Source organism: Columba livia, chromosome 1, assembly GCF_036013475.1.
Source record: "Columba livia isolate bColLiv1 breed racing homer chromosome 1, bColLiv1.pat.W.v2, whole genome shotgun sequence".
Taxonomy (NCBI): Eukaryota; Metazoa; Chordata; class Aves; order Columbiformes; family Columbidae; genus Columba; species Columba livia.
Window position 1 is genome coordinate 109,209,489 of NC_088602.1, and position 22,783 is coordinate 109,232,271.

The 22,783-nt window shown below is 40.6% G+C and overlaps 1 protein-coding gene across 5 annotated transcripts in view; it reads right to left on the reverse strand.

Annotated features, from left to right (window-relative positions):
- The window catches only part of REPS2 (RALBP1 associated Eps domain containing 2), a 103,165-nt gene that overhangs the window by 42,030 nt on the left and 38,352 nt on the right, over nt 1-22,783 (reverse strand). For 4 of the 5 annotated variants that reach the window (XM_065072357.1, XM_065072350.1, XM_065072364.1 and 1 more), the window contains exons 3-11: nt 20,871-21,019; nt 19,236-19,359; nt 16,341-16,438; nt 13,879-14,017; nt 11,723-11,786; nt 9,821-9,963; nt 6,823-6,917; nt 2,805-2,874; nt 233-298 (exon numbers count right to left, since the gene is read on the reverse strand). In XM_065072357.1, the coding sequence (XP_064928429.1) occupies nt 233-298; nt 2,805-2,874; nt 6,823-6,917; nt 9,821-9,963; nt 11,723-11,786; nt 13,879-14,017; nt 16,341-16,438; nt 19,236-19,359; nt 20,871-21,019 (948 nt within the window). The remainder of the gene's footprint in view (nt 1-232; nt 299-2,804; nt 2,875-6,822; nt 6,918-9,820; nt 9,964-11,722; nt 11,787-13,878; nt 14,018-16,340; nt 16,439-19,235; nt 19,360-20,870; nt 21,020-22,783) is intronic. The other variant, XM_065072345.1, reaches the window with a different exon arrangement.

Below are 22,783 nucleotides of genomic sequence, written 5' to 3' on the forward strand. Positions count from 1 at the left end.
ACATATACTACCAATAAGGAAAAGAAAGCAAGAAAACCTTTTGACAATTTGAAGTACTAATTAGGATTAATTTTGCAAATAGTAGTCATTATGAGGTAAAAGCTAGTTTCAGTATGAGAGTAAAGGGATCTTAAAAAAATTAATCAAATTACACTAATTTAAGCTTACAGTGATACAAAAATATTTGATCAAAATTCTAATGGAAGTAATATGTCAATTTCTTTATTCTTACCTGTTTTCACAGTCAAGTGCTGAAATTCCTTTGGTATTGTTTTGAGATCGGTGCTTACTTTCAGAGCTTAATAGAAAAATAAATATAAGTATGCACAAGTAAACTCTACAGGTATCAGCTCTGAGAAAGGAACAACTAAAATGGCATTAGTTAGAACATCTAAAAATGGCTAAACATACTTGAAAACAGAAGTAGCCAAATACGTTCAGAACACCCAAGCACTCAAAAAAGTAACAATTTTTAAGAGTACAAGAGTCAAGAACAGAAAGGCCTGAGCCCAAATTGTCAAATAAATCCAGATTTTGTGAATTTGCGGGTTTTGGTGTCTACATCCACAGACTTCTGTTTCAGAGACGTAGAGCTGTCATGGAGACAGCTGCTGGCGGGTGACATGTGGCAGAGCTGGGACTCGTCTCTCCCCAGTGACAAACCCGGAGAGCCAGGCAGCATGAGAAGCTGGCTGCTCCTGGCAGCTGAGACCTCATTAGCCTGTCCTGGGGAATGTCACATGGCACTGACAGAGCCAGGGTTAAAATTTAGGAAATTTAGGGTTTAGAGGGGAAGCTGTATGAGGAGCGGCTAAAGTCACCTGGTTTGTTTGGCCTGGAGTAGACTGAGGGGAGACCTCATGGCGGCTACAGCTTCCTCACAAGGGGAGGAGGAGGGGTAGGTGCTGATCTCTTCTCTCAGGTGACCAATAACAGAACCTGAGGGAACAGCAGGAAGATGTGCTGGGGGAGGTTTAGGTTGGACATGAGGAAAAGGTTCTTCCCCCAGAGGGTGGTGGAGCACTGGAACAGGCTCCCCAGGGAGGTGTCACGGCCCCAAGCCTGACAGTGTTCAAGAAGAGACTGGACAATGCCCTCAGACACATGGTGTGAACTGTGGGGTTGTCATATGCAGGGACAGGAGTTGGACTCCATGATCCTTGTGGGTCCTCTCCAACTCAGGACATTCTATGATATCTCACTCTTTGTACTTATTCCCCTTCTGCTGATGCCTATGCATCCTTTAATAATGACTTTCTTATTGTGTTCTTAATGCACTCTAGTGTATTTTAATGTACTGTAACACAAAGTATTTTAAGTGACTACTTGGAATGAAGTGTCTCATCTCCATCTGCCTTTATCAAATAAAACACGTGGGAAAAGTCTGCTCTTCAGGATCCAGTTCTATTTACATTATCTTCCACATTTAACTATATTATAATCTGACAGAGTGGAGCTAATTAACTTTTATAGCTTTGAAAATGAAGGAAAATTTGCTTCTACAGTCCTGAACTACAGGTCCTTGACTTCTGGGGAGATCTCTTCGGCCAGGAGAGCAATCTGCTCTTACATTTGCCAGAATAGCAACAAATGGTGGAACAAGAGCATTTGTTCTTTGGCTGCAAAGATAGGAATCTGTGTCATAAATACAGCAAATCTTTGGCCCTGAAGGATTGCATGTACCCAAGCAGCTTCGCATCTGACTTAACGCATGCTTTGCTCTTGGTAGCTGACAAGTTCTTAACTTGCACAGGGAAGAAAAAAATATTCCCCAAGTAAAAAGTAAATCTGCCCTAGACATATGAAAGCAATAACCTTCAAGGTTAAAGTCCTGCTCTTGTCCATTATGAATTTTACAACAAAACAAACCTTGTCAACAAAACATTCATTTATTGGAATATGCTGGCTTGTCAAAATGTTTTACAAACACCCATCAACTATGACAACATTTCTTTGAAACTGGGACACTGGGAACTTGTCAAACTCAGTTATACCCAAGAGCAGAAGATGATTCAAGAATCTGGACTACCTTGCCTCGCAGCTCTGATGCAAACTTAGCATGTGAACAGTTGGGAGGTCAATATATTATTTTTTTTATTAGTGTATAATCCATAGCTCTGAGAATCAGACAAGAAAATCCCACAACTGTTTTACTTCTTCAGCTGAACTGGGACAGCAAGTGAGAACCTGATGGGTAGGGGAAGGGGAGTATAACAGGGAATGACTGTGTGATGACCCAGTGCTCATTCTGGAAGAGCTAGTACCTGCTATGTGGAAAAAAAAGAAGATCACTTCGATTTCACATTGCTTGCTGCTGACTAATTTCAAGTGAAAGAAATAAATCGAGTATTTTTAATCCAGTTTGTCCAAAATTCTGTTTTGCAAAAAAATATAGAGACTGTTTTTTAAAACAGGAATAAAAACTAATTTTGAAGTGTCGCTACTACCTGCAAAAAGGGAACAGTGTAGCCTTTACACTTAAAAAATTCCTGATAATAACCATTAGAACTTTGTCAAAATAAGAAGTGTAACATTAATTGCTTTAGGACTGGACTATTTTAGAAGGTGCATTTAGTATCATTCACATATAACAGAACTAATTTTGAAGCAAATCCGTCCATTTATTTGTCTTCAACTCAGCTGCTGTCAATGAGTCGTCTCTTCACATCTACAGCAACACACAGCCAGCTTAGAAATTAAGCATAGCATGGCTTCTGTCAGCAAATACATGTGATTGCTAAAACCACACAGAATTTAACCCCTAAAAGGGAAAAAAAAAAAAAAAAAGTTTGTTATTTGAATACCTTGTTTGTCATCTTTCTTTCCATCTTGTAATAGGGCAGAGCTATCAGGTACCTCTTCAGCAGCTGTCTTCTGAAAAAAAAAGAATACTTATTTATTCTACTGATTGGTACAGCTCACACATTTCCACAGTCAAATATTTAACAATACAGTTTGACACAAGTAAAGGTGATATTCTCTCTTGCACCATGATTTGCTTTGACAGATAAAGCAGCATAGAGGATGTACAAAAAGACTACTATAACTCTCCTTTTTGAGGTGCGATAGTTCCACGGCTGAAATAAGTTAGAGAAGCATTTCAACAGTGAACCAAAGGAGCTAAGAATGATGTGCAAGCAGAGACTCCTCACAACAGAGCAACTTCATTCTGTGTTTCCTCTTTTGGTGTAACACCTGTGTTAAGGTTGAGGAAAGGTTCTCCAGCCTCTGCACAAGTGTTACAGTTTCCATCAGAACAGTCTCCCCAGCCAGAACTCCAGCCGTACTGCAAAGCCCAGTAGTTCTGTGCCCAAAGTGTTCGGGCTGAGGTGGCTGATCCTCAGACTACTCTTTCAACATACAATCGCTGAGATGGGAAAACCAAATGTCATTAGCTTGTCTGCTGGAGGCCCTGAATGGCCTCTGATGGGAAAACTGGGAACTTCACCCCAATCTTATTCCTTAACTTGTCTTTATTTCAGCAGCAATTCCTCATATAGGTATTTGTTGTTCTTGTAACTTCTGCTTTGCAGCTCACAAGAAGGAACCAGCAACAATTTCTACTGCCATTATCTCTAAGGATAACGATACACCCTGCAGCCAAAACAATAAAGCAAACATCAGAAACCCCAAGCTTCCCTAAGTATTAAGTGATGCTGTTTTTTCCCAGCATGGGAGAGGTTGGGCCTAAAATGGCCTGAAATCCATTGGGCCTTAAAACAATACATTCAGAAACATAGATTTTTGCAGACAATTTAAAAAACAAACAAACACACACCACCCTCAAGTCAGCAATCAAGAAGGCCAAGTCCAGAGTAAAGGGCTATGAGACCTGTTTTATAAAGTTGTGTGGGAGATTCCCTAATGCTTCTGTGGAAGCAGCAGAGTAAAAACATGGCTTGAGGGCTCTGAAAACGTCTATGCAAAAACTTCACATGTCTAGCTAGCCCTGACACTCTAAAGTAAAGAGTGTCAGACTAAAGACTTAATGCAGTGCATGCTTGAATTGATGGAATGATTCTCACAAATTTCAATGAACCATGAGCATTACATTTCTGAGGGAGTTTAGGGAAACCTCAGCCAGTCATTTTATGTATACAGTGTGAAATCTTGTGGTTTATCTTTAAGCTTCTGGCAGTGAGAAAGCTTGTGGAGAAGAGCCAAAGGAATGGAAAAAAATACCAGAAACATAGTGGGAGACAAACACTTGAGAAAAAAAGAAAAAGAAAAACACAATGGCAAGACAAAACCTCCTTGGTTAACAGAAAGCAGTCACCCCTGTCATTCTTGTCATAAAATTAGCAGTCTGTGTGTGTTTTTTAAGTGTAACAAAGCGTAGCATTCAAGCGACCTGTCTCCTGCCATTATTTTCTTTATGAATACATTGGAGAAGCGTTTCCATTTTATTGCAGTAGTGCAGATCAGCAGTAACAGTAAAAATGGTCTTCTGAAATTAAATTAAACCATCTGAATGGATGATAGGTGGAAAATTACAAAGACATGGAGATAATGCATAACTGATTGCATTGATAATATAATATTTTTAATGAGTTTTCAAAGCAAATTGCCTTGAATTTTGCCTCTTATGCTCCTTTAAATTGCAAACCAATACACATGTATGCTAACGAGGCACATTCTCAAAGGACTATTGAGCTTTCCCACAGGACCGCTCAGTGAAGAAGTGCTAGTGCAGCATGGCCTGAGGCACAATCTCGCAGCCCCTGCGAACCACTCTCCCAAAATAAGGGCAATGCAAAGGATAAGGCTGTTCTACTGCCGTAAAGGACCTGCCCACACTGCCGACATAGCAGCAGCCTGCAGTACCAGGACAACAGCGCTGTGTTCAAAACCCAGTAAGACTGCTGGACTTTGGCCAAGCTGCTGTACAAAGGGCGGTACCACCCAGGGAGACCTCATATTTTAACAGTTCCAGGAGATATACCAGATGCTCAATGCTGCGGCATTACCCAAAGTGAATACTGCACTCTGTGGTAGCTCAGGAGAGTCTGTTTGGTGGTACTACTACTGAGCTGAATTTGATGAGGGAACAGCTGGGTTCTGACCCAGGAACTCCTCAGGGCAAGGCACAGGGATAGTAATAACTGGAGATCAGTCTTGCTGAGCTGCCAGGACATTCTGTTACTTTTTAACATGGAAGCAGCAGCAGAAGGGCCCATTCCTGCAGTCAGCCTGCCATTTGGTTCACTACCTTAAATACTAAACCCTTAAATCCCACAGCATATATATTCACAGGTGCAATATCCAAGCACAACTCAGTGGCCATGGTTAATTCAGCTCTACAGGATCTTTCAAGTTTTGGGTTTTATTCTCAGTGATAAGCACAGCGGCTTAATTTAGTTTTGCTTGCAACAGTCTTTCATTACAAGGCTGGTATCTGTTGTGATGTGGCTACAATAGATCTCCATTCTGCCCTCAAAACACGTTTCCCAGCTCCTTACAATTACCACTTAGACCCTTAGATGGCAGTTCCTTAGACTATGAAAGGCAGGATATTAAAATGGAGGCTGAATCACTTAGAACAGAACCACGCATGTCCAAACTGCACAAAATCTGGGATAGTTTCAATCTCCAAAGCAGCAAAGTACAAGGAAACAAGATGAGCCAACCCATTTTTCTTCTCATCATCAAAACTGGGGGAGCGAGCTTGGAAATGGAGCATAGTAAATGGAAGAAACACAAGAACTACATCGTCGGAAAAGCCTGACTAGAATGAGGTCTGCACCCAGGCCCTGCCATTTTCAACTAATTCGGATTCAGGAGAGGTTTCACCTGGGTACTGTCCTTGTGCCACCATCCCCCCTACAGCACAGGCTCTGCTCCTCATGGCTAGCTCACAATGCAGGAGGGCCAAGGGCAGCCCTGCAGGACACAAACAGCTAAGGGGTATTTCTTTGCAGATTTCAACATCACACGAGGCTTGAGTCCCTCAGTGACCACTGTGAATTCTGTTATGTTGACAGACGGCTTAATATGAGCCAGCAGTGTGCCCAGGTGGCCAAGAAGGCCAACAGCATCCTGGCTTGTGTCAGGAACAGTGTGGCCAGCAGCACTAGGAAAGTGATGGTCCCCTGTACTCAGCCCTGGTGAGGTACCACCTCAAATCCTGTGTTCAGTTTTGGGCCCCTCACTACAGGAAAGACATTGAGGTGCTGGAGAGAGTTCAGAGAAGGGCAACGAAGCTGGTGAGGGGCCTGGAGCACAAGTCTGATGAGGAGCAGCTGAGGGAACTGGGGCTGTTTAGCCTGGAGAAAAGGAGGCTGAGGGGAGACCTGATCGCTGTCTACAACTCCCTGAAAGGAGGTTGTAGCATGGAGGGGGTTGGTCTCTTCTCCCAGGTAGCAAGTGATAGGATGAGAGGAAATGGCCTCAATTTGCACCACAGGATTGGATATTAGGAAAAACTTATTCATGGAAAGGGCTGTCAGGCATTGGAACAGGCTACCTAGGGAAGTGGTGGAGTCACTGTCCCTGGAGGTGTCAAGAAGACACATACATGAGGTTCTTAGGGACATGGTTTAGTGCTAGAGTTATGTTATGGTTGAACTCTGATCTTAAGTGTCTCTTCCAACCAAAATAATTCTGTGTGAGAATATCTTCTGAAAAACACGTCGGCCCTTTCCACACACTGAACAAATTGCTAAGTGAGGGTTCTGAGCTGAAAAGGCTTACTGGTACACTTAGAGACTCCTCAAGTCCTCTCAAAGACTGGCAGCTCTGCTGCTATGCATACCACAGTCATTGCGAGGCTGGGCTATTACTCTGCGACTCAGCAAGGTAAATACCCTGCTTACAGCTTCTTACCTCTGTCCGACTGAAGTCCCGAGTCTGCTGACCACCTGGCAATGACTCAGAGTAAGAATCAAACAGCGCGCAGTCACGCATGGGCTTCAAAGAAGCTGCAGGGGAAAGAAAAAGAAAGGGAAAAAAAAAAAAGAAAGAGACATGCCAAGTCTTTGGTTAATACACACTTCTTAAAAACAGTTCCATCATTATTTTGCCCTTCATGTCTAGATATCAAAAACTGATCGATAAGTCATAGATGATAAACATAATGAAGAAAATCGATCTCATATTTTGAATAATCCAATGTCACAAAAGAGATAACATGTATAATTTCTGTTGTAGAAATTAAGTGATTCTTAGTAAACATTAACTGCCAAACAACAACTGTTTATATGCATTTCTCTTCCTCATAGTCCAGCATCAACTTATTTGGCCTTACAGTTTATACCTTGCTGGCTTAGGAACATTAGAGGTACTTACCAAATCTTCAACTTCAATTTTTGTCATTTTCAATATTGAAAAATATAGCAGAATCTACATTCTGCATTAAAATTAAAGGCCAGTAAAAAGTAAAGACTGTAGTTGCTGCAGCACATACCATCTTTGGTATTCTTTAACCAAACAGCATCAAGAACAGGAAAAAAAAACCAACTCTAACTTCTCAAAGCAATATTCACAAGAACCTCGTTTCTATTCCATCACCTCAGGTCCTTCTGCTGATACCACTCTGGGAGTAGTTCCTCTGAGATTAATCTGTCTTAACAGTTGGAAACAGTTTTTCTTTAAGAGCAATGTGTTGAAGGGCAGAATAACCATTTCTCAGGTAAAACTTCTAGTTGCTGGCTAGCATCAAGCTTATCTGAATAAATTAAGCTGTTGCAAATCTGTCTCAATTTACAATACAGTAGGTTACATACAGGGCAACTTCACAGATTCTGTAAATTTGTTTTAATAAAAACTTTCAGAAAAGAAGGTGGTGGGTCAAATTGTCGATGGAGCTGTGCCAGGATAGTATTTGGCCCTGTTCTTGTAGTTTATAGAACAATCCATAAAACTAGCAACATTAATTCATTCTTAAATGTTCTTAATGCTCCAAGTCACTTGAAGCTTTAACTGTATCAGATGCAAATATTTCCCTTGAAACTAATACAAACTAATGAAAAAGAGTTTCCAGTAATCTTCATGAGGTTCCTAATAAACCAAAAAAAATTCTAAGTTTTACAGAAATCAAGTCGTGAAAACATCAAAACAAGAAGTTTCTCTTGCAAATTTCTTTTATTTCTTTTGACATTTTAGGTAAGAGTACAAAGCACTTGCTTACTTATCAATGCTTCCATTTCAGAAGTTGATACAACCAGGGTTCTATGCTTTCTTGTGATTCACGGTGCTACGGTGTGTTGAGAGGTTCTGCTTTTTATTAATGCAAGGCTTTAAAAGACAGATTTCTGAATCCTGACTAGGCAGCAGAACAAGTGCAAGACATTTTCAGACCCTCAAGCTAACCAGAATTAACATATTAGCTGAGGTACTTAGAGTGCCCACAACAAACAGTTAGTCCTTTCATTGCTTCCACGTAGATCAGCTTGAAATGCTTGGTTGCATGCAAGACATGAAACAATAACCATCTAAGAAAATGGTAAAGACCTCACTGTTGAAAAGGGTAAATTAGGGGAAAAGAGGACTCCCAGGGAACAACCAGAGCTTACCATACTCTTCCTCCCACCAACATAATGATCCTCTACTACTAGAAATAGTTATTTCCATTGCAGTTTTACTCAAAAAGGTTTAATGTGAAGACACACCAACAAAAACCTGCATGGAGGAGCTTACAAGCTAATTTATTATGAGAGCAGGTATGAGAGTAGCAAACAAAGGGGTGGTCCCGGAGCGAAAAGGGTAGTTGTACTTATGACAAAAGACTAAAAGTGATGAAGACTCGGACATGCAAGTTTTACAGGAGCTTCTCCCCTTGGATATAAAAATAGTGGACTGCAAGGAACATGACTCCACCAGAAATCACAAATCTTAGAGGGTGAACATTTAGTTTTCCTAACTACAGCTTGATTTGCTCTTTTCCCATCTTTTAATATATTCAGTCTCATCAAATTTAATGGAGATTTTATTAGGTCTTAAATATTATCCCTTAGCACTGTCATTATCATCTGTGATTAATCCTCCTTGCCCTAGAAAGTCATGCACATTTTTTAGATGGAACAGCATATATTTCAATGTTCATTTAGAATTAAAAGAGACATAACTGAAGAGAACAAATGAATGGGCAAGTCTCTCACTGCACATCGTTACTGAGGTATGTTGTATTTTGGATTAATTTATCCTTGAACTACACAAACTGTTGTAAGCCACCCACGATTACTGCAAATTAACGATAGAAGGATCTGTGGATTACATAAAATGAATTCTAAAATATTCAACCTTTGACACAACCAGTAACTGCATCTAACAAAATATATTAGGATAAGAAGTTCTAAAGCAGCCCAGTATCATTTTCAACACATCCTCAAGAGACAGTTACTTAAGGCAACATCATTAGTAGAGTTGAAAGCCATAGAACTCTTGTTAGATTATCTTTGTTGCAGGTAATCATCTACCACTTTAGCTATAATGGCGCCTGAAGCACACTGGAGCAAAGAGGCAGACATGAAGAGGCAAGTGACTGCTACACTTTGTATCGCTGTTTTGTTCTTTCATACATGCCTTCTTCAGCAATCGCCTTGTAAGCACAATTAAAAATACATGCATTAAAAAGCAACCAGAGAGCCATTAAGCAGCATAGAACCCCATCCTACCTGCAGGATGGAAAACACAGCCAGGCTGGACAGGGCTGAGCAACCTGATCTAGTTGAAGATGACCCTGCTCATTGCAGGGGGTTGGACTAGATGACCTTTGAAGGTCCCTTCCAACCCAAACTATTCTATGATTCTATGTAAACCCATCTTACACTCATTTTGGGTTCCCGAGATGGCTACAGGAACATGACCTGCCACAGAGACATACCTGCTTGCAGGTACTCGGGCACCAGTGTCTCCGGCAGAGTCTCTGGCAGCTGGTAACCATTCTTCCTCGCAACTACAAGGTGGAAAGCGGCACAGAACTCTGGCAGCGTCAGCGCCCCATCACAATCCACGTCACTCAGCTCCCTGTGGGTACAACAGGGACATGTTTTCCAAGCCGTCACCTTGGGGAAATATTCATATGCAACCACAGGCGAGACAGAAATGCAACTTGGAGAAGAGATATTTTAACACAAGACAAGCACCTGTGTTATTTACACTTGATGGTAACTCATATATTTATCTTAGGGAAGATGAAGCAAGCTAATTTTCCTAAGAACAACTTGTAACTTTTTGTTTTTTTTAATGAAGTAGTTTTTTAATTATACACCATACCATATAATATGATTGTATGTATGTATATATTATAACATGAAATACCTATCCTGTACTTCCCAAGGGTGAAATTAACTTTCTAACGGTTGGAAGCACTTTTGGCCAATCCATGCAAGATCTTAAACCAGTTCAAGAAGAAAAAGTTAAAAATAGACATCAGCAATGGTTACTTAGCACCATTGACTATTCTCAAGAAAAGAGCTAAATTGATGCTCATGACAAGTTTAAACAATATTGTTAACTTCTCATTAAAGTGTTCCTCTAACTCTAGGATGCTTCTCAAACAATAAAAGTAGACTTCAGAAATTCAATAACTCAATTTTATAAATTAACTCTTTGCAAGAACAGAGTAGTATTTTATCATGCACACATAGACTACAATAAACAAACATAACTTCCTATTTTTTCAGTCATAAGCATTTTTCAAGGTGTTGAGGTTATAATGACAAAGACTGAAACATTTCATGTGTTTAATACGGCAACACAGCCTGATAAATCATACAATTACAAAATTATAATTATGTACTAGAAAGAAATACTTTCTTTAAATTCTGCACAGAGAACAACTTGTGTCAGCAATAGAAATGAAATGTATTTTGTTACATATTGGGTTAACCCAGTCTTCTTAAGTAATCTTAAATTTAAATTCCAATATTCACTTTCCCCAACACGATGTTTCTTCAGGTTTTTTTGTTGTTGTTGTTTGTTTGATTGTTAGTTGCTTCATTTTTATTTTCACAACTGACAATCCGCTTTGAAGATTCCAGACATATACTTTGACCCTGACAGATGTTTAGGCTTTTGCAAGCTTTTCTTCTCATCTCTCTTCATAAAAGCGTATATAAAACTAAAAGGCCTATCAGCATTTCTGATCAACATTTAAAACTGTTTGTTCTTCCTATCTGAGATGCAAGGATGACACTGAATTACAAAGCACCATGTTGCTTATGAAAACGTAATAGAATCCTTGTCAAATTTTATCATGTACAGTTCCATCCACAATAGTTTCTAAATAAGCTCATTAAAAGTAAGTGTGTTGGTTCATTGAAAAAGCACTGATGAATTATGTAGTTGTACTTCCTAAAAACTGGGCATTAATTAGGCCTCTTCTGACAAAACACGGGCAGAACCATAAAGCCAACAACACATCTAAAACATTCCAGAGGTGCTTCTCCTCTGTCTTGTTTCATGAAAAATGTCAGTTCGTTGAGCTAATGATGCTGCTTACAATATACTTACGAACAGCTCTCAGTTATATCATTGCTGTTCAAACCTTCCCAGTCCTGCTGAGTAGGCAAACATCTCTACAAAAAAACAAGCGTGTCAGGAAGATCAATGAGCACCCTGCTGCTTGGGCCTGAAAGTGATTCTGGAGATAAGAGCAATAATTATAACTGAAGACACTTTTCAAAATCTACCAAGAACTCTTGAATTAAGCATTTTTTTTTTTTAAAAAAAAAAAAAAAAAAAAAAAAAGGATACACATCCCCAACACTATTACAGTACTTACCAGATGTGAGAAAGCTCTGGGATGGGCAGCTTTGATTTTGTGAAGAAATTCTTTGCCACAGAACCTGTTGGGAAACCGTGCCTCATCAACGACTGAAAATTAATTCTCCAATTATTTACCTTTGGCCAGGGATACTGCACCAGAAGCAGCTGGTTACTTTATGTCTGAGAGACACTCAGATTAACTGGATGCTAATATAGCTGTTGGACCATTTGTCTCTTGGTGAATAAGTGAAATAAAAAGCCAGACAGAGCTGTTGACCTCATTTCCCCATTCCCTCCATATGGGAAAAATAAATAAAGGAAAACACGCTTCAGTACTAGTGACTGTAATAGCATAATTAGTATGTCACCAATGATGAAATAACAGACACAAACAGCTCTGCTTCATCTAAAAGCCATATGTGCAGCACTACTGTGTTGTAGTGTCCACACTGCTCTCCCAGGACACTACTTCAACCATGATTTTTCCCTGCAGTGTCTCAAAAGTTATGGAGAAAAAAACAACACCAAAAAAAACAGGAGATTCAGATAGGACACAGCTACTGTCCTGCTGCAGACATCCTCACTCACCCTGCCCTGACAGCCGTCTCATTCTTCTCCCAGCTAACAAACCCACTTCTTCAATGGTACAGGTTGGAAACATTCCAGGCCAGGCTGGACAGGGCTCTAAGCAACCTGATCTACTTGGAGATGTCCCTGCTAGATGACCTTTGAAGGCCCCTTCCAACCCAATCTATTCTGTGATTCACCATGCCATACGCTCAGGCTGTCGCAGGTACCCAGGAAGCCCTTCCTGAATGCAGGTTACAAAACACGATGAAACACAGAGCACAGACTTCTAAGTCTATACTTCTCTTGCCCTCAGGCGTTCAGTACCCACTGCAGTACCTAAGAGAAGCTGTCACTGTATCAGGTCAAAGACTCACCCAGCACAGCACAACCTCTCCAACAGCAGATGACAAGAGAGGAGAATCCAACCATGGGAGAGCCACGTGATAATAATGTAGCTCCAGAATATCCCCTAACTTCTGACCACCTGCAATTCAGGGACTCTCTTAACCTGGGGAGCACTTAAATATTCAATAACTTCTGACAGATTTTTTTCAATCACAGATCTCTCAAATAAATTCTTAAACCTGGACAAACCCCTATCATCTGTATCACCATACAGCAAGGATTTCTACAGTTTAATTATTTTAGGATATTGTGGAAGCTCAAATTTATAAACAGTAATTCTGGATGTGCAAGGATTACCTGAGAACCTTGCTCAACATAAAGGAAAATGCACAACTACCTGAGAGGCTGTATGTAGATATACACATGTATACACAGTTACAGACATACATTAATCTGTGAGGAAATACAATGTTGTTGAACCACCATTTTATCTTTCAAGCAATTATACGAAGGACACTTAAATGAGGCAAAGAGCTGGTGAAGCACCAATTTCTGTCAGCAGCAAGTAATTTATTTAAACTTTTGGCTGGATCTGAGCCTCCTGAAGCCCAGTAACACAGCAGGGCTCAGTAGAACTGCCTCAATGTATAAACCTGTAATGACTTTCCTTGCCAGACCAACTCTTTGTAGCTGCAGTGACTCCTCTCATGAGCAGCCTGATCCTCCTATTCAGGATGGAAGTGCAATCTCAGTGTGCTGTTAGCAATGCCGTTACCATGTGCGTGCTCTCCCGGATTTGTTTTTAACCACCTAAAGGTCAAAATCTCAGTCCTTCGGGTTTGGCCACAGAGGACAGTGAACTGCTTGCTTCACTTTCATCACTTGGATGCTGCCACACTTCTGCCAGGAAAGCAAGCACAGCTCTAAGGGTTTTTTCAGCTCAGTATATTAATACACTGCAGGTGTGATCCGCAAATACAGTCCCTCAGATGAGAGCTCATTTTATGTTTTACTGAATTACAACACTTCTCTCTTAGATGTAATTATTTTCCTAAAATCAGGACATTTAGGAAAAAAAACATAATGCCTACAGTATTGGTTAGCTCTTTGAGTTTTCCACCTTTAAAAAGAAAATATAATCAACTCTTTCTCATAAACTCACTCCAGGGAGAAAAAAAATATATATATCTACTTAACACTTCCCACCTCTCAGTCTGGTCCCCCTACTCCACACACATACTGTTTGGTAAAAGTTACCTGAAATAAAGGAGTTCAGGTCAGGCTGCAGGGACCTGAATTGGTTGATGTAGTAGTCTCGTTGCTCCTCTGTTATCCTCCAAGGGTCATCTGAGTAGTGGGCATTGCTGTCCTGCTGCTCCCGCTCCCCTGAAAGAGACTGAAGGAAGAGACACTGGCACCAGCCGCAAGCCGGGGCAGACAGACCAAGTGGGACACTGGGAACCTCAAGAAACCAGATTCAATCTCTTCTATCAACAGATATGTGTTTTAAAAAAATGGGAAGCAGGAACGGCCACCCTGATTACCATCCCACTACTTATCTGTTACAGCTGAGGCTAATATCAGGTATCTTTAACCAGGCAATTAAAGGAAGTTTACATGACTGAAGCTAAAAGAAAAATGAAATCTTACTACTGCTGACCGCAAAAAAGAAAGTCCAAGTCATACTTTACTAACTCTATATTCATTTTGAGGGTTCACTTTGGCTGCCCTGCATTACAACCCTGAATTGCACGCTGTACACCTGAAACAGATGGAACTAGTGAATGATCTCAAGCTGTATTTATATAGCACAGTGCATGAAAATTAAGCTCTGCTACGAAACCATGTATTTAGTTTAGGAGTGGGGCTGTGACTACAGAGCTATACCTCTTCTGGAACTTCCACTCACCCAAAGTTCTGCACACATTGCATGGAGTCAGGGAGACATGCAAACCCCTTGTCTTGGTTTTGGCTGGGACAGAATTAATTGTCTTCCTAGCAGCTAGTATAGTGTTGTGTTTTGGATTCAGTATGAGAACAATATTGATAATATCCTAAACTTTTAGGTTTTGCCAAGCAATTTTTATACCAAGCAAAGGACGTTTCAGAGAGTAGACTAGGCATACACAAAAAGCTGGAAGGGACAGAGAAAGGACAGTTGATCCCAACTGGCCAAAGGGCTATTCCAAACCATCATGCTCAATATATAACTTCGGGAAAAGTTAGCCAGGGGACCGCTGCTCAAGAACTGGCCGGGTATAGGTTCTACAAGCGGTAAGCAATTGCATTATGATCACTTGTTTTGTATATTCTTTTATTATTATCATTACTCTTATGATCATTGTTACTATCATTTTCCTTTTCTGTCCTATTAAACTGCCTTCAGTCACAAGGTTTACCTTTCTTTTTTCCATGCTTCTCTCCCCCATCCCACCGAGAGGAGGGAGGCGAACAGCTGTGTGGTGTTTAGCTGGCTGCCAGGTTAAACCACAACACCCCTACAGACCTCCTCAACCTTCTGTCACTTCCCATGGTTTATGTAATAATTCTCCTTCAGGAAGAATAATATTCTGGAGAAGGACGGTTTACCCACTTATGTCTCTGCTTTCTAACTGACTTGCTTAAGGGTGGTTGGGTGGTGGTATCTAGAAGAGGGCTGCTGGTACAATTTGTGCCTTTGGTAAATTGGAATGACTTAGCAGTCAAGATTTAAACCTGGATGACAAGACTCTTAAAGAAGGAGGGCACAGTGAACAATAATCAAGCTCCAACCAGCTCCTCAGCCCCTTCTCTGACTTATCTGTCCATTTCCTAAGAATCAAATACCCGACACCTGTTCTGAAATACATCAAAAGATCCTTGAAACAGGCTACATCATAGAGCTGTAAATTAATTTTCATTTCAAAGGGCTACTACACAAATGCAGCCAAATTCATTTCAAGTTGGCACAAATTATGTGTCACTACCTGTAGATTTTTTCCTGAGGCTCAGATGATGTTTTATTATGGGTGTGGGGTGCTAAGCACTAGGCAAAAGGTACAGAATCTCTGACTACTACTTATTCGGGAAAAGATTTCCCTTAGGAGGGCTTTGCCCTTCGTTAGCGCAAACTATCTGTTTGCTTAATAAATGCACAGCAGGATACTCAACTGTTGGAAATATCTGCTTTTGCAACCAGCAGGAAAACACAGGCTCCATTGCATAACAGCAAAAAATATCCAGAAATTAATTTATTCTGTTTGAGATGCGATTTACCCAACTGGGGTGAAAAAAGAGGATATGCAGAATACTAGGCCAGAATATTCTGTGCATATGTTAAAGACAGCCTTCTAAATCAAGCGGGAATCTCTGTGAAACTTCATATATTTTAAATGAGAATATTTTACTTTTGCTAGGATAACCTCATTTATCTTTTTTTACTTTTGAACCGAAGACTCTCAGTCTAGTTTTGCTATCTATGCTCTTTGGTGCTACTTAGCTTCAGCAATTTAATTAACTGGATTATTTATTTTAATTTCTCCTTCTATCAGCTTTGTTTTGTTTTGTTTTTTCTTTTCCATATACTAAAAAAGCACACTTCAGCCTCTAGTCTAAAAACACCATGGAGAATGCTTTTTACTTTTAAAGTGAGAATTCTTCTGCCTCTTTTTTTTTTTTTTTTCTAATTTCTCTGTTGTTTTATTAGTAGCACTACTAAAGAAAAACATGCAATTCATTACCCGATTAAGAGTTGAACAGGCGAGTGCAGGTTTGGCTCCATAATTCCCTGATGATGGTCCATCTGGCTGGTGAGTAGTGTGTCGGACTTCATAAGGAGCTACAGACGTTTAAAATAAAGTATATAAATGAAAGGATAATAAAAATATTCTAGTAGGCTAAAGGAAATAATTAAATACCACAAGGTCAAGAATCTAGCTTGTGAACCTAGTATCACAGTATCAAAATCCATTTTGTCTTCTGTAAGAAAATTCCAGCCACATACTTGTATTTGACATTACATCATTCTTCTTCAGACATTACTGTTAGAAACTGTCAGTTATATATTACTACATAACAGAAATAATTGTTCATCATGTAGAAATACATATATACACAGCCTGTTTGTAGAGTTATACTTTTTATATACTTACAGCCATATAAATACCACAAGAATGCGTTACAAACAAGAGGAACAATTCAAATGAGCTACAAAAACGATGCTTTGACAGTGCTATTGAGCAGCAAATCATTAATTTTCCACATATTCTTGTTCCCCTTTCCCCAACTTCTGTTGAAAAGCAAAACACAACTCACCAGTTTGCATTATTTTGAGTAAAGTTAGTAATGAAAAGTAACAATTACTTCTTCTTTTGCTAAAATAAGTCACTTATGTTCCACTGTGCAAATATAGTAAGTGGTGACATAACTGCACATTTAAGAACAATGTTTTAAAAATAGGTCAAGTTTGCAAACACAAACACAATTCACTTGCAAACTCTTACAGAGCTGAAAACTTCTGCTGCCAGCCTATTTAAAATCTAACACTACAAAGACCATCTGCATCAGACAGACGGAACTTAAGACTCCTAATGAAAAGTAGGACCAAGAAACCTTAAAAATTTTTAGCTCAGGAAGACCTTAAAAATTATACTCCTAACCCCTTTCTTTGCTAAGTGGTCTTATCCTGTATTGCTATCTATTCTTATTCCTGTACAAGTAACTTCTAATTTCAGAAAACAACACAGGAAGGAAGTTGGGAAACATACAGATGCCCTTGGAACGGGAGATTTAGGCACACAGCCACACTGCTGTGTGTTAGCTACCTAAAAAACTTTCAAAACTATCAAGAAGAAAAGCCACTAGTAATGGCTGTCATGCAAAGGGCTGCCCCTGAAGATGCATCGTCCAGTTCCAGGGTTGGACCCGCAGCACAGAACATCCCACCCAGCTCAGTGCTGTGGCACAAACATCTCTCACGTGTACCCTGACCCGAGGGCTCTCCCACCCACCCTTGCCAGTGCTCTTCATAAAACTGGAAGGGACCTAATCTTAAAGGCCAGGAAGAAGCAGTAGGTCACCTAGCCTGGTACCTGGTCGAGCACAGGCCGTAAAATTTCACCCACTTACTGCCACTGTGAACACATTGGGTTGGAGGATTTATTCCAGACAGGCATCTAGTGCTACGTTGAAAAACTCTATGCTCTTACTTTAATCCTTGTTGCTTTCTGGGAAATAACTATAGCCTTCTACACCCCTAGGATCTTATCACCTTCCAAATTCAAGTGGTCAAATGATCAAGGAGCTGACAGCTGGATTGGATGCTGCCACCACTGCTGCTGACTCCATGAGAAATTTCACTGAAGTTACCATTGCAACCAAATTCAGAGGGGGGAAAAAAAAAAAAGAACACCACACAACCAACAGTCAAAATACCCACCACAGCACTGACAGATCTGGGACAGAGTCCCAGAAAACAGCAGAGCACATGACAAGGTAACAGGGTTGGCTGCTCCACATGGTCTCCTCCTGTCCGGTTCTTCAGGGTGTGAGCTATCTGCCACACATCTCCTTCACTGGAGCAGGACATATGTTGTACCAGAAGACGACCTCGTTAGTGTTGCTTATTTCAGAAGTCAACCCTCACTGTTTTGATCTGTTATGCCAAGGGTTGCGTGGGTAAAAATCCCCTCTGAACAAACAGAAATTCAACTAACTGGCAAACGAATGCCTGTGAATCAGGACTGGTACGACTTTCACGTGAAGGTCACTTGACATTGTTGAGCGCATTCTTTGTAAAGCTGTAGTGAGTTTCAAATTGTTGTAAGAGCTCTGTGTTTTCACACATTTGTAAACAAGGCCAACAGCTAAAGGACTAACATTGTCCACTCCTCACTCACTGCAAACACACTAACTGAAAGCAAGAGGGATGATGGAGGGATGGCACGTACCAGTGCCTACTGTTGCTATCATCTTGGTCACCAGATGTTGCAATTAGAAGAGAACAGACACCTTACTATTAACAGGAGCTTGTAAAGCCTTAGTAAAACTGGCTTCTGCCCGACTACCCTCTTACTAAAATCAGAATGGTTTGCAACCTACTCTAATGGCAGTGAGATCAAGGACAGAGCATCTATGTAGTGCCTTATTTTTGTCTGTTTTGTCTAACTTACAGTGTAGGACTGGTTTACACTCATGTCCTATTGTTATTTTCATTACAAAACCAGAGGGCTAATTATCCTTTCCTGCAAAGAAAGTTCACTGCCAATCTGAAAAATAATGTAGCACCTACCGCAATCATGAGTGGAATTTTCTTCCTCTCTAATGAAACCAAACACATCATGCACTCTGAAAAAATTCACACTCTGTCACTGCGATATATTGCGCATAGTCCCATCAGAACTCAGGTATTAGCATTTAACTGTGACAATGGCACATAAACCTATCTAATTTACCAGAAAGTGAACAGGATTGAATAATCAAATTAATATTAGATGACTGAAAAGTTTTCCAAAATACAGGTCTAATTAAATGTTAAAAATCATTAGGCTGACTGTCAGTTGCATTTGAAATTTGTATGCTTCAGAGAAGGAAAAGAATATTTTAATACAATGTGCACAACCTAATTTTTATCCTACCTCCATGCTGCTGCTCCAGCCCACTTCTTGATTTACCATATCCATAACTTAAGGGTACTCTCTGGTAAGTAGATGGAGAAGCAGGAGGTGAGCAGATTGGAGACATCGGTGGAGACTTGGGCTCCTATTTCAAAAACACACCAAGACAAAATGGAATTCTGAGACAACAGTAAAACAACCAAGTCATCCTGCACAGCAATCTGAATGCGTACGGCACGATGGGACAAAGAAAAGGCGAACACTGTAGTTCCCTGAAGTCTTTTATTTCCGGAAAAAGGCTCCTTAAAAAAACAAAAGATGGTCAAGACAGAATCTGGTATTGAGTGTTCTAGGGTTAAAGCGTGGCAATGCCATAGTGAAGCTTTACAATGAACACCTTAAGGTATTTTCACTTTCAGAAGACACTTGAAGACATATTTGTAGAATGCTTAATGTGAGTGGGCATCTTTGAATGTACATAACACAGTTAAGGCGAGTGCATTCTTTGTGGGAGAGTATTTTTTCATGTAAAACCCAAAAAATTAAAATATATCTCTGAATTGGTATTTTAAGCACTCTGTGGATTTGTAGGTGTTATTGTGTATCTATCCTACTGCGTTCTCTTTACCTTGACTTACAGATTGTTTAAGAAGAGGACATGATCTTAAAACAGTTTACTGCATAAAAACCAAAAACATAACGCAGGACAGACAACCTAGCTGGAGCCAGGGGTTCGAGGGCAGCATTCTGCTTCAGTGTCAGTATACACAGGCAGATACACGGACATGCTCTTCTTCCTCATCCTGTTATTCCGCCTGTGTATCTTGTCATCAGCTCATTCCTGTTGGCTGACCTCCGGCTGGGAATGTCATCACTCATGCCAATACACCGTGTGATAAACATGTGCACATGTTATGGGAAGATAAAGTGCCTGCCACCAGGCATTTACAACATGACCTGATACGGTACCAGAAGAGGAGGTGTCAGGCCTGGGGAAAATTATGCAAATCCAGGTTGCTCTGTGAAGCCGCCTGTCTCCAGATAAGCACTCTCAGCATTCCTAAACACAGGTAGTACAAATCTCCCTTAGACAGCTTTGTTAAACTGGCAACTCAGAACAACAGGTGCTGGGGTGATGTTTCCCTGAGGACAAAAGAAAAGCACATTTCTTCTGGAGTACTCCTGGAGGAGATCAGAATGGAAGAAAACCTGGTGGCCTTATCCCACCCATAAATAGTGGCTGGTGATTCAACACCTCTTCTCCAGCTGAATATTTCTGTCGTAACTAAGGATCATACTGGCCATGAGAAATTGCTCGCCTTCCAGTTCTGCTTCACACAGATTTCTATTTGTTGCTTCTTTCCTAGGAAAAGTGGCTGACTAAGTAGGAGGACAACACTGAAAAAACTAATACAGAATATTACAGGGCTGACAGTTTTACACAAGCCCTTATAGAGAAATTCCTTTCGGGGATGCAACTGAGATGCACCAAAATCAGAGGACAGCCCCGGTGAGGATTATGTGCATGTCAGGGGTTCATCTCCTATCTAGTACCACAAAACTGAGTAAGTCCATGTTACTGTAATAATTTACAGGACTGGACCCAAAAGAGGATGAGTAACAACATAGTGGCCTGAAGGAGACAAAGCCTGTTACCTGTTTGTCCCCTTCATCTGTTCTTTTGTAGGAATTTTTTTCCAAACTTGTATGTGGAACCTGGAATTTAACTCCATGGAGTTCTGCTGGAGTTCCGTAACGTACTTCACTGTCATTTTTCAGCGCCACAAACTGCGGCAGAGGCAATTCTTCATTAAAAGAGAGAAAAATTCAATTGAGACTACAGAACATTAAAAGTGCTGCAAGCAGTATCGTCTTGTACAACCAATGAAAAGTTTATCTATAAAAGAGTACTATTTTTATTTTGTAAGTGTGGAACTCCTGTGATAATTTTATCTTAATAAAAATGTAAAGGTTACACAAAGCTATATTCTCTAGTTTAATATATAATCTCTCCATGCAAAGAGAAAGAAATAAGCCTTGTTCATGCCATTAAAGCAAGGAGCAAATTCATTTCCTGCCTTCAAAACATTGTCTGTAATGAAAAGAATAGTTTCCCACAGAAACTGTGGGGCTGATAAACTGATCAGCCAGGATCACAGTATCCTCAATGCTGCCATCATAAAAGGAGCAAATTAAAAATGGTAGGGTTCAGAGATCACACCAAGGTCTGGTGAGATGACCACGGCAAAAGGTCTCATGTCACATCTGCCCTGCACGGCAGATGAGTGACACTTTGCTGCTCTTTAAGATGATTCACCATTATTTTGAAGAAACACCATTTATTTTTGTGCACAATCACCCTAAAAATCAATACAATTAAAATTAAAAGAATGCCTCAAACCAAGCAAAGCCATACATCACCTCTGTAATCATTTACATCTGCAGCTACTACCAAGAAGAAAAATAGATCAGTTGGAGTTTTCTGCATGTTACTCACCCCCTTCTGAAGGCACTCATACATTTCAAGAGAAAATGTAATTAGCACTGGAAGCATTTCGGTAACAGTAAGTAAGCAGAATATCTATACAAGGACTGCAAGTACCCTTCTTCACTCAGATTTGTGGATTATGTGGAGTTGTAAAACAAACACAGTAAATCTCAGTTCAGGTTTTTAATTCAGGTTGTTGGGTTTTGTTGGATTTTTTGATTGTTTGTTTTGTTGTTGTTGCTTGTTTGTTTCCAAATTAACATCCTTTAAAAGGACAGTAATGCAAGAGAACGCATGAGCTGTCTGTAAGGAAAACTGACAGGCAAATCCAGGTCGCCCCACTGCGCCCCTTGTTTAAACCCCCTTGCTGGAGAGGCACCAAACCAAACTGTGAAAGCTGCACCCAATCCTTGTTGGGAGCACTTGGTTGGGAGCTCTGTGCTGCTGGAGCTCAGCTCACACAGGTTTGCATCAGTACCGGCTGGGGGTGGACCTGCTGGAAAGCAGCACTGTGGGGACGGACCTGGGAGCTCTGGTTGACAACAGGTTGCCCATCAGTCAACAATGTGCCCTTGTGGCAAAGAAGGCCAACGGTATCCTGGGTTGCATTAAGAAAAGAGTGACCAGCAGGTCAAGAGAGGCTCTTTTCCCCCTCTACTCTGCCCTAGTGAGGCCCCATCTGGAGTCCCATGTCCAGTTCTGGGCTCCCCAGCTTAAGAAGCATAAGTAATTACTACAGGGAGTCCAACAGAGGGCTACAAAGATGTGAGGGGTCTGGAGCATCTTTCTTATGAGGAGAGACTGACAAAGCTGGGCTTGTTCATCCTGGAGAAGGCTGAAAGGGGATTTCACCAATGTTTATAAATATCTCAAGGGTAGGTGTCAAGAAGATGGGACCAGAGTCCTTTCAGTGGTGCCCAACAATAGGATGAGGGGCAATGGGTACAGACTGAATCACAGGAGGTTCCATCTGAATACGAGGAGAAACTTCTTTACTTTGAGGTGCCAGAACACTGGAACAGGCTGCCCAGAGAGGTTGTGAAGTCTCCTTCTCTGGAGACATTCAAACCCACCTGGACAC